At 58.1% G+C, this 11432-nt stretch overlaps 1 protein-coding gene across 9 annotated transcripts in view; it reads right to left on the bottom strand.

Annotated features, from left to right (window-relative positions):
- Positions 1-3997: 3997 nt before the first annotated feature.
- Positions 3998-11432, bottom strand: part of SLC5A11 (solute carrier family 5 member 11) — a 53145-nt gene continuing 45710 nt past the window's right edge. For 6 of the 9 annotated variants that reach the window (XM_016222664.2, XM_087815182.1, XM_016222665.2 and 3 more), the window contains 6 exons: positions 8381-8488; positions 7892-8042; positions 6379-6547; positions 5765-5980; positions 4996-5164; positions 3998-4203 (listed from right to left, as the gene is read on the bottom strand). In XM_016222664.2, the coding sequence (XP_016078150.2) occupies positions 3998-4203; positions 4996-5164; positions 5765-5980; positions 6379-6547; positions 7892-8042; positions 8381-8488 (1019 nt within the window). The remainder of the gene's footprint in view (positions 4204-4995; positions 5165-5764; positions 5981-6378; positions 6548-7891; positions 8043-8380; positions 8489-11432) is intronic. The other 3 variants (XM_016222667.2, XM_087815185.1, XM_087815186.1) reach the window with 1 other exon arrangement.

The following is an 11432-nucleotide window of genomic DNA, read 5'->3' as shown; positions in this document are numbered from 1 at the left end:
GCCCCTCCCGCGGTGCCTTCCTGGCCAGAGGGGGACGTTCCTTGGCAGTGACAAGAAGGGCGCTGCCAGCGTTGCTCTGAGCCGTCCCACCAATGGAATTGCCTGCTGGGCGAGTTGTGACCTGTCCCAGCACACGCTGGCCCTCCCCCCACTATGAATAACCCGGTGTGGTGCGTTTACTTGAAAAGGACAGTCCCTTCCTCCCGAGTCCCTGTGCCCCGAAGCACTCCCTACGTTAATTACATGGAGAAATGTACCTACAGCCCGCATCCCCTGTACGCTAAAGTTACGACTTGCTGAAGGTTCACTCCTTGTACGCCATCCACGAGTGACTGCCTGTGCTGTGGAGGAAGCGGCCGTCCATCTGGCAGCACTGCCTGTCCGTCCGTGTTGAGCTCCTCCAAGGAGCCTGCTGTCCGCAGGCCGCACCTGCAGCACCTGGGTGACACCCCTGTGTGCTGCTGAGAGCCCGCACTCAGGAGGAAGCTGGGGTGAGGGCGGGGCCTGGGGACCACCAAGGCCCGTGGTGAGCACCCCCAGGACGTAGCATGTGTTTCACCTGATTCTGAACTTCAAGCCCCCCCCTCGTTACCCTCAGAACATCACTCGGTTTCCACCCTCCCGTCGTTTACTGCGATCTCCCTGCCCCAACAGCTCCAGTCTCGGAAAAATGACTGCCTGTGTGAAGACCAGATGGAGGCTGCTGTCCACCTTCTCGACGGCAAGTCTGGCGTGAGGGCTGGTCTCGAGTTCAGGGCTGTGAAGGCGGCGTGGTGGGAGCTTCGAGATGCCTCGGCCGGCTCACCCTGCGGGGTGGCCGCACGGTCCTGGCACCGCACACAGCGGAACTCCTCGGGCAGACTGCCGTCTTCCCAGACCCTTCCCCACCAGCTCCACCTCCACCCCCACACTGTTGCTACATGACAAATGTCCACAAACTTGGTGACTTAAAAGAGCACACACTTCTGATCTCAGTTTCTGCGGGTTGGGTCAGGCACAGCTGGCTGGGTCCTCCGCATGCCTCAAGGCTGCAGTCGAGGTGCCAGCCAGGCCAGGGTCCCACCTGGAGGGCCCACTGGGTGGGGAGGGTTCCATCCTGAGCTCCTTCAGGTCGTTGTCAGAACTCCCGTCCTCGTGGTTTTGGGACGAAGCTGGAGGGCCCTGGCTGCTGGCTGGCCATTGTCTGGATGCCCGCCCCCCAGGCTGCCTGCGGCTCTTGCACACAGCTCCCCCAGTGTGGCTGCTGCAGCAAGTGTTACGCGGTTAGTGTGGTCATTGGTTGCGCATGGACATCGCGCCCCCACGGAGACTGGATTCTATGGTTAGGAGGGGTAGGGGTTCCACAGAGGCACGCATACCGGAAGTGGGGTCACTGAGGGTCATCTTGGGGTCTGCCCATCACATGCATGAAAACATCATCGCAAATGACACATGGGAGCCAAAAAACTCATCAGGGCTCTGATTTCACCCTGTGTATGAATTCAGTTTTCACGCACATCACTGAGTTACAGTTGAGTGATCCAGAAACATTTGCTGTTTCATAGTAGAAGCTCAACACTTCGGTTTTCGCACGAGGACTTGGACTTGAAGCCAGGTCTCACAGGTAGCGCCAGGTGTCCTCTGGGTGGTCCCCGAGGGCTTCCTCTTCTGTACCTAGGCCAGACCTGCAGCCCCACCCTGAGTCACAGGCATGGCCTTGGGGTCCAGGGCGCCTGCAGACGAGCACCCAGGCAGCAGGAGAGACGGCAGAGGCAGGAGCAGTGGCGGCGAGGTTAAGGGGGAGCGGGAGTAGGAAGGGCCTCATCCCCATGCTGGAAGTTGTCAAGGGCGGTGGGGGCTGGGAGGGACGAGGGGAAGGACAGTCGATTGTATTTCTGTCCTCAAGGCTGCGGTGAGAAGGTGGACAGGAGCGGGGCCAGACCGAGCAGGAGAGCCTGAGGGAAGAGCCACCGCTGGCCTAGGTTAAGGTGTACACACTGTTGGTTAGGGTCGCAGACTCAGCGTGGCCTGGTGACTGACCGTGGGCCCTTCCCACAGGGCTGATCACAGCAGCTTAGAGACCGTGGTGGTCAAGGGGAGCTTTGAAGTTGCACAGTTCCCAGAGGCCAAAGGACGGGTGACTCTCAGCCTTCGGTCACCTCTATAAGTTTAGATCTCAAGGAGGTAAGTTGGTGCAGAAAGAGTTGCTGTTCCTTGGCCATGGGTACCTGGGCAGGGATGGGCAGCCGCGCCGGGGAGGGGTGTGGCCTGTGGGTATGGGGTAAAGAGCCAGGCACTGTGCCAGGCGTCAGTGTGCGTGACGTACAGCCCTGAGGAACTTAGCTCCCACTGGAAGACAAGTGGTCAACGAAGTGACACTGGCTTTGACCGCACATGTCATGGTGGGAGTAGGGTGGTCAGGGAGGCTTCCTGGAGGAAGTGATCTTTAAGCAGAGGCTAGGAGTTAACCAGGGGATGAAGGAGGGGTGGTTTAGGCAGAGGGAAGAGCAGAGGCAAAAACCTACTTACTGGATATTTGTGACCATGCTTATGGGGCCTACTGTATGGGAGCCACTGTGCTAGGCCCCGAGGCAGGAAGATGTGAGGTGTGACCTTAGCCCACGAGGGAGAGTGGCCCAAGTTGAAGCTGGAGAGGGGCCTGGCCATCAGGGCTTCACCTGGGAGTCTGGGAGGGCACTGGGGGAGCCGCGGCTGAGGAGCCATCACATCCACCCTCTGCCCGGGGCTGGAGAGCAGGTGAGACCAGGGGCAGGAAGGCCAGCCAGCAGGCAGACGTGGCAGTGGCCTGAGCGTGCGTGGCGACAGCTCCGTGAAATGCACTTCTGACCCCAGCCAGTGCTCTCAGTGAGGCAGAGCGGCCTCCGGGGCCTCCCCCCTCCTTCGGCCCTTGAGAGGAACACAGCCTCCCTTTGAGCCACTTGCCCCTGACACCAGCGCCCACACAGGCCCTTTCCCAGGAGGGCGGGGTGTGCCCTTGTCAACCCACAGCTCTCACTTGCACTAGTGTGGGAAAGCCAGGCCTTCGGCAGGGGGAAGCCCCAAGCTGATCCACTTACCTTCAGGCCAGGCTCATCCAGATCCTGGAGGAGGGCATCAAGATCCCTGAGGGACCAGGTGAGCCAGTGTCTCCTCAGCCCCAGGGTTTCCTGCCCATGCTCCTTTGAAGTCTGGAAACCCGGTCCCTGGAGAGTCTGTGCATTCTTCATTTGTCAGGCCAGTAAGTGGTTCCCACGCACCCCTCAGCCCCCTTTATCCCAGGACGCTAACAAGCCCATGCTCTGGGCTCCCAGAGATGGTCTCGGGGCTGATTGTGGGCCTGCCTGGCTCTCAGCTGTCTGTCCATGTGGCAAACGGCCCCTAGAGGTCTTGCCATCAGGCTGGCTCTGCACAGAGCAGGTGACAGCTCTTCAGATCAAAAGCAAGCCCTCGGCCGGTAGAGGTGCGTTGTGGAGTTGTCCATCCTTCTGGCTGGTGGTTTTAGAGAAGCATCCTTGTGGGGAATTAAGCAGAGACACAGGCTACTCAGAATCTGGGAAGCGCACACAGCTCCCCAGTTTGTGGATAGCAGGAGATTGTAGGGCGCCGACTCGGGTGCGTTTCACAGCGACCTCATCAAGGAGCAGGTTTCACAGAAAATCTTCAGCGTGGCCAGCTGGAGTAGGAGGGAAGAGACAGACTGCAGGTCCCGTCGTTCCTGGTTCCTTGAAGGTGCCCAGGAGATGTGGCTGCTGTCAGGCTGGAGGTCTCGGGGATCCCTGGCGTCTGCACCCCTTGAATTTGATTGTGGCTCTTGCACATGAGCAGGAAGAAGGGAAAACTAACTTCTCTCCCGTTCCCTTCTTAGAAGAAAAGAGCTGACTAAATGCCATGTTGAAAATGGCCCATAAACACCCTCGAAGCCTCATGGTAAACAAATGAAGCTTTATTTTTTCCCTTCATTAAAAAAATGGGGCACTGAAAACAAATTGAGAACTTGGACCCCCGCGTTCAGCCCACACTAGGCAAAGTAGCCCCAGAGAAAGACGCCGCAGCTGATGCAGAAGACGAGGTTGATGTCGAGGAGCGTTTTCACCGCGGGGCGCTCCTCCAGGGACGCGATGATGGGGTCCGCTCTGGGCAGGGGCTCCGCCGGGCCCTTGTCCTCCATGCCACACAGCCACAGCATGGCCTTCACCATCCTGGACGGCTTCTGGGTCCCCTCACCTAAAGAGAACCCACACAAAGGTCATCAGGGAGGGCACGTCTCCCAGAGAGGAGGAGGGGACGAACCCGCGTGTTCCTGCACTGTGGGAAGCACCTCTGTCCCTGTTCTGGACGGTGCTCACTGACACCCTAGCTCTGGGAGGCGGCTTTGTTCCGGAAAACTGGTATGTGTAGACTCCACCGTTTTTCAGGCCCCAGCTGCCTGTGGGGCCAGGCAGGTGGTGTACAGGAGTCAGGGCCACTTCACATATTCAACATGTCAAAAGACTCCTCACCTCCACCAGGAAATATTCTCATTTTTCTTGAAACCCATGGCCTGTGGCCTCACTTTAGGTTGATACGGGTTCAGAGCCACAAATTTTTTTAAGTCCGTGTGTTTAAGACCATGATAAATGACAACCACCGCCTCAGGGTCATGGAGGGGCTGGTGAGGACCTTGGCCAACTGGAGGGCACATCGGGTCTAATGGGCCTCTGCTTATGACTCCAGACATGGCTCCCGTGCAGAAAGGTGAGCCAGTGTTGCCAGGTCTTCCTGTTTTTCAAGAGAAGATGGAAATCTGGGATGTCGTGTGAAATCTCGACCAGCGTTTGCTAAATTGCCCACCCGAGGCATCTGTTGAAAGTTACTGAGGAACCAACTTCTGGCTGCGGGCGAGTGGGAAGGGCCGGCCTGGAGTCGGAGCCGACCTTCCAGGTCTGCCCCTTTCTGCCGTGTGGTTGGCTGGGGACGTTCCCCCGACACACGGGCTCCTCGAGGCACCTGCTGTAGCCGAGGGGAGAGGCTACTCACAGCTGTGTGGTTTGGACGCGTTTTCCTGAAGGGTCTGGAGCTGCAGGTCACTGCTGCTGGCCCCCGCTGGCCCGTTCAGGGAGAGGGTGGGCGGCAGCGGAGGTGCTGGTGGCACCGGCTCCTTGAGGACCACGGGGTCATGACGAGTGAACCAGGTCAGGCGACTGACCTAGAGAGCAGAGGTGGCTGTGAGTGGGCGTCACCCCTCCTCTATGCCCTGCCCAGCCTCGAGTGCAGTCTGCTGCCAGTCACCCCTGTCCCTCCATGCCCCCCGAGCTCTAGCCCCCCACATGCTTCAGAACCCACTCGTTCCCCCACCTTTCTTAACAACCCTAACTCTCATGTTGGGGTCTAGCCCTAGCCTCGTGCTTGTCCCCAGAGCTCAACCCCAGCCCTGGGATATTGTGGAACCCAGGGGTAGGCCGCTCAGCTCAACCACTTCTCTGGCCACAGGGACTGACTGGGTGGGTGAGCGTGTGTCGTGAGCTGACTCCGTGGCTGGGAATCAGAGCTCTGCTGGGGACGCTGGGGCAGAGCTGTGCTGCTGCTTAGTGAGACTAAGAGGACAAATCCCGAGAAGCCGCCAGGCCCTGCTTGGGGCCTGAGAAGAGAATTGGTGGGAGAGGCGGGTTCTGATGGTCTGTTCCAAGCCCTGAAGCCAAGCGCCTCCCAACACTCGATGCTGGACTTCAACTTGACCAGTGTGGGTCCCTTTCCTGTCACTTGCAGTGAAGGGTCTCAATGGATCCAGCACCAAACCCAGATGTACCATCTCCTTGGAGGGTGGCTCTGTGAGCCAGCTCACGGCAGACATGGTGACGAGGGTGACGGCGGACAGAATCATGGAGAAGTAGAGGTAGTGGACGTCCTTCACCACAGAGGGACGCTCGTCGGGCTGGTGACACTGCGGCTGAGTGTAAATGAAGTCCAGGACCAGCCGAATCAAGCCTAGGAGAAGGCCCAAGATCAGACCGGCGAAGGCGCCCTGCAAACCAGAGCAAGGCCATCTTAGTGACGTGCTGCACCGCGGGGGCTGGCCCGGGCCTCCAGGAACCTCAGCGTCTCAAGAGCTTGTCACCGCAGGGGCCAGTGATTGGAAAAGTGTGGGAGCTATCTGTTTACTTTTACATATAAGGAATCAGTCACATGTAAATTACTCGTGCTTGTTAATTCAGCTCCCCTGTTCATGAGAAAGGGCATCCAAATAGACCCCCCGGAGCTTTTTTTCAAAGCCAGGTAACACCCTCCCTGTATCTTGCCCCACAGAACTCATCCTCTGCATGACACCCAAGTCAAGACACCCTCAGGTCCCCTGCCCAGTCCCCACCTCTCCCCTCCTCGTGCAGCTCTGGGCCTCGCCTGGCAGGGGTGAGCCACGCCTACCTTCTCGTTGCTCCGCTTCCAGAAACAGCCCATGATGAAGACCACGGCCACAGGCGGCTGCAGGTAGGAGCTGATGGACTGGATGTAAATGAAGAGCTGGCCGCCCTGGCTGGCCTGGATCACGGGGATCCAGAGGATGGAGACCAGCACCAGCAGCAACACAAACACCCTGGCACCAGCGAGAGACCCACCGTCAGTGCCTCCTCCCGGAACATCTCCCTTGTTATTTTTATAGCTTCATGGAGGTAGTTACCAGTAACTTTGGGTGAATCTTTCTAGCTTTGTGCAGCCATCACCACCATCAAGTTTTAGAACATTGGTCACTCCAAAGAGCTCCCCCAAACAAGCGCCTCTCTGCCCCATCTCTGCAGGTTTGCCCCTCCGGACATGTCACAGAAGCGGGATCACGGTCTGCGTGTCTGGCAACTGGCCGCCTTCACTTGGCATGCCTTTGGGTTTCATGCATGCACCATGTATCAGCATCTCATTCCTTTTTACTGTGACAAGCATTCCATCGAATGGGTGTGCCGCCCCATACGCGGTGTGTCTGTCCCTCGTGCGCACACACTAGGCTGTTTCTACGAGCTGCTGCTGTAAGAAATGCTGCTGGGAACGCCTGTGGACAAGTCTCTGCGCAGACTTGCGTTTCATGCGCAGGGCTGCAGTTGCTGGGTGCATGGTAAGTCTGTGCTTAGCCGTTTAAGAAACTGCTGCACCCCTCTACCTTCGACCTGCAGCGCAGGCGAGCTCCGATTGCCCCCCTCCTGCCTGTCCTTTCAGTTATCGTCATTCTAGTAGGTGTGCGGTGGTGTCTCGCTGTAGTTCTCTGGATTTCAGTCTTGTTTTGCAGATTAATCTACGTTACAAGTCCTTTATCAGATACGTGTTTTGCAGATTTTCCCCCAACCTGTGGCTTATCTCTTCATTTTCTTAATGATGGCTGATGGACCACTGTTTTCTTTTATAGCTGTGCTTTTGGTGTCGCACTGAGGACCCAAGGCTGAGACAGCTCTGGGGGCAGAGCCCCAACGTGCTCATTTACATGTACTTTACATAAAATTTACATGCCACTCAATACGAGTCAGAAGCCTTGGTAGGGAAACCTTTCCCGCCAAGCCCAGGACACCCTCCTCCCTTTCACCTGACTAACCGCTGTCACCCTCGGGTCCCAACCCTGTTGGGGCCACCCCCCGAACCGAGGTCTGACCCCCAGGCACAGCACCGTTGGGTGGTAACCGCCTGGCTAGTCACCTTCTCCAGCTCCATGAATACGGAACTGAGTTGCTGCTTTTCATTGCTTTATGTCGGCATCTGGCACATAGTAGGTGCTCATCCAGCATCTCGTGAACGAATGCATGACTTACACATGGGGTCCTAAAGTACCTCGTCTCCGCCATGGGAGGAGGCTGAGCCGGGGAAGCCGCTGGCTGGATGTTGCCTCCGGGAGGCTCAGCTTCCTCCTCCCGGCACCCGGACAGGTCCCCCGGCCCGGCCCCACCCAAGACGAGCTTACCTGCCCACAATCATGAGCTCCTTCTCGGACGCCCGAGGCCGGAGGTGGTTCCAGAGGTCCATGGTGAAGATGGTGCTGGCACTGTTAAAGATGGAGGTGAGGGAGGACATGAGAGCCGCCACCATCACCGCAATCATGAGCCCGCGGAGCCCTGGGGGCAGAGGGAGGTCTGTGGGCTCGGGCTTCTGCTCACAGTCACTGCCTTCCCTCCTGACCCACGGCCCCGGGCCCACAGTCAGCCGGCCCCGAGGCTCACGTCTGAGGAAGCAGACTCGGGGGTGGGAGCCACGAGGAAGGGCTCGGGGAGTGGGGTGGGCAGAGCCCCTGCCTGGCCAGGGCCTGGGCTTCATTCTGGGGCCCTGGCTCCGGGGCTCAGTCGCTCAGCCCAGAGCCCGTTGCCCCCCACTACCACCCCTCTTGTCCCTCCCTCAGATCACAGCCCAGGCAGTGTCCTCCCTCCTGGTGCTCCAGGGGGCGAGGGGACGTTACCTGTGGGCAGGAGCTCCAGCACGAGTTTGGGGTAAGCGATGTCGGAGCAGCCGGAGGGATTGCCGCAGACCCTCCGGCAGATCTCGGGATCCGCACAGGCCACTTGATCTGCGGGGGAGACAGGCCGGAGGTGAGCAGACAGACCCTCGGGACCCCGGGCCTGGCCCGAACGCGGCCTGGAAGTGGGATTAGGGGCCATACGTTTATGGCTCCATGAAATAAAAAGCAGCCTAGACTTTACACACCAGGACCCTCGTACCTGCCCCGTCTGAACCTCGGTTCCCACGCCTGTAAAATGTGGACAATGACAGAGTACAGTGAGGATGGACTGAGAGCCGATGCCCAACGTGCTTGGCGCAGGCCTGACACACGGGAAGTGCTGAACCTGCTCCAGCTGTTACCCCTGTAACCCCGACAGAGCCAGTCCCACAGAGCATCCCGCACCCCCTGGCCCCCAAAGGACACAGCAATGCCTCAGTTCCTCGGAGGCACAAAGGAGAGCGCGGTCACCTGACCACGCGGGAATGTTTTAAATTTCTCTTTCCCCATCTTCTCAGTAGCTCATGCAGTTCAACAGCCGGCCTCATTTTAGACTCATTCGAACCCAGCCACGCTGGGCCTGGGTTCCCCTCCCCCTCTCTGCGCTTCCCTACGGCTCTGTTCTCTCCTCAGCGTCCTGATCTGCACACCCGCCTGCTCTCCTGGCGCCTCTGCTCTCATCTCTACCTATCAGCACAGCCAGCACATCCCGGGCACACGGGCAGAGGCCTCCTGCTGGGAGGACAGCGGAGATGGAAAACTCCTAGTGTGGCTCAGAGCCAGTGCGCGGCGTTTGGGGAGAGCCTAGCTCCCACACCTTCACTGTTGTCTTCATAACCCTGTGAGGGAGACAGATCAGTTGAACCATTTCACAGATGAAGGGAACACCTCAGAGAGCGGAGGGGACTTGATGACGGTCGCCCGGCGGAGTCTGTCAGAGGCAGGACTCACACACAGGTCTCCCAGCCCATCCAGTCTTCAGAGGCCGCAGCCCGGAGAGTGCGCTCCTTCCCACCTTTAACAAGCCTGGCAGTTACCCCGTCCAGGGCCCGATCCTGCCGCCAGGCCCTTCCGAGCTCTGCGTGATGTCTCCATGGTTGGCACCTGTGTCTGAAGGCTAGCTCTCTTGTCACCTGACCCCCAAAGGACACAGGCAACTCCTGGTTGTCACCGTGTTCCTCGGCTCCTCCAACCTGAGCTAATGATGCTCAGTGCCTGCCCCCACCGCTCACCCAGCGCAGCCACCGTTACTTCTCAGGGCTCTTTTGCCAGGTGGACTCCCTCCCATAAGTAACTCCCAGGCCCTCCCTCTGCTCCACCCAGAGCCTCCTGTCCTTCCTTATTCTGACGGCGACCCGGACTTTCCACCCACCCCCTGTGGGAAATGGGAACGATCCAGGTTAGGGTGGGCCAGAGCCCCCCCTGCTTGCGCCCGGCCCTCCCTGCTTCTCATGCGATATGGGTGGCACAGCGACCACTTAGCTGGGGCCTGAGGCTCACAGGTGGCCTCGATTGCAGGTGCCTGGCAGCATCTCCGGGTGAGGTCGTGTATTTAGCCTCTACATTTTTATCTGCATTAAAACTTCATTTAATAAATGTGAGCATTTGAAGTCCACCACAATTTAAAAGTCCAATATTGTAGCTTCATTTTCTTGTTTAATGGAACATAAGTCCTGAGAAATGACAGTGGCCTCAGGCCCTCCCTCCACTGGAAGCCCAAGGGCCAACTGGCCTTTGGAGAATCCCTCCAGGCTCCGTCCTGTCTTTTCAAGATTGGGATACTTCCCTCCATTGACATCTGCCAGTGGCAGAGGAAGCGGGTGCTGGGGCCACAATTAACACACTGATAGCAACGGCTGTGGAATAAGAGCAGATGCCCCCCAAACTCGGCTGCAGCCTTAGACAAAATTAGAACTGTGGGCCAAAAATGACACCCGATGAGAAGTGTTGAGAAGAAGCAATCTTGTTGAGAAAGATGCTTTTAAGAGGTCGGAGTTCTTGGCTTTTTATGACCCTTCTGAAGAAGTTTAGGAAAAACTTAGAAACCTGTTGCATTGTCATGGCCAGAACAGGGTAAAAAGCCTCCCCGGTGGGGCAACATTGACCTGTGTGGGCGCAGCCTCTCGTCCAGAAGCTCGGCTCCACCGGGTTCACCGAGAAGCAGCAGCGCCTCCGCTGCGTTCAGCTAACTGTCGAAGCTCCTAGGAAGGCAGCCTCGCGACACAAAGGGCACCACAGGTGCAGGGTTTAGGAAGCATGTTTGAGGCACGAAGTTGTGTCCAGTCTCAGGAACATGTTCACCATGTTCATCGGCTGGCTCGGCTCAGGCGTAAATGAAGCCAGCATCACTCTGGCTTCTGCTCACCCCTCCTGGTTCGTCAGCCAGGGAGCAGGTTCCCCCGTCAGGCCCCCGAGACCTGAGGGGCAGGTGCCTCCAGCAGAGTCCATGCAAACAGCACAGAACCTCCTTGTGCCAAAGGCCACAGCTCAGGGAAAGCTCCGCGACGCGAGGCTGCCGGTGAGCGTGCACACACCTCCTGCACTCGCACAACTGCTCAGGGAGACGGCGTTACGCAGCTTTCAAAGACAAGTAAATTGAGGCGCAGAGGGGTTAAACAGCACCCCAAAATCACACAGCTAGTATCAAGGCTCGGTCTCAAATCCGTAGTTGATTCCAAAGCTCAGGTGGCTTTGTAAATAGGAGCCTCTCCAGACGCTTGTGTTTTACTATTGAGGGTTATTTTGCTTCTCTCTTAATTTCTACTGGAGTTTCTTTAAAAGTGTGGCCATTTCTCAGACGGACTAAGTGCAAGAGGGTGTTGTCCAGGCTCCCGAGAGCTCAGGCTGGAGCAGCCTCCCCGGGTGAAGACTGAGCGGGGAGCTGGGGGAGCCACGAAGTGGAGGAGTGGAAACAGGAAGGCCCTGCAGCGTGGCCCCAAGGCTGGCACTGAGGCCCAGCTTCTCCACTGCCCGTGGGCTTGTTAAACACAGAATCCCAGAGGCTGGATTCAGA

Source organism: Miniopterus natalensis, chromosome 3, assembly GCF_054644295.1.
Source record: "Miniopterus natalensis isolate mMinNat1 chromosome 3, mMinNat1.hap1, whole genome shotgun sequence".
Taxonomy (NCBI): domain Eukaryota; kingdom Metazoa; phylum Chordata; class Mammalia; order Chiroptera; family Miniopteridae; genus Miniopterus; species Miniopterus natalensis.
The sequence above is the reverse complement of the archived record's forward strand: the minus strand, read 5'-3'. Positions and strand labels throughout refer to the sequence as shown.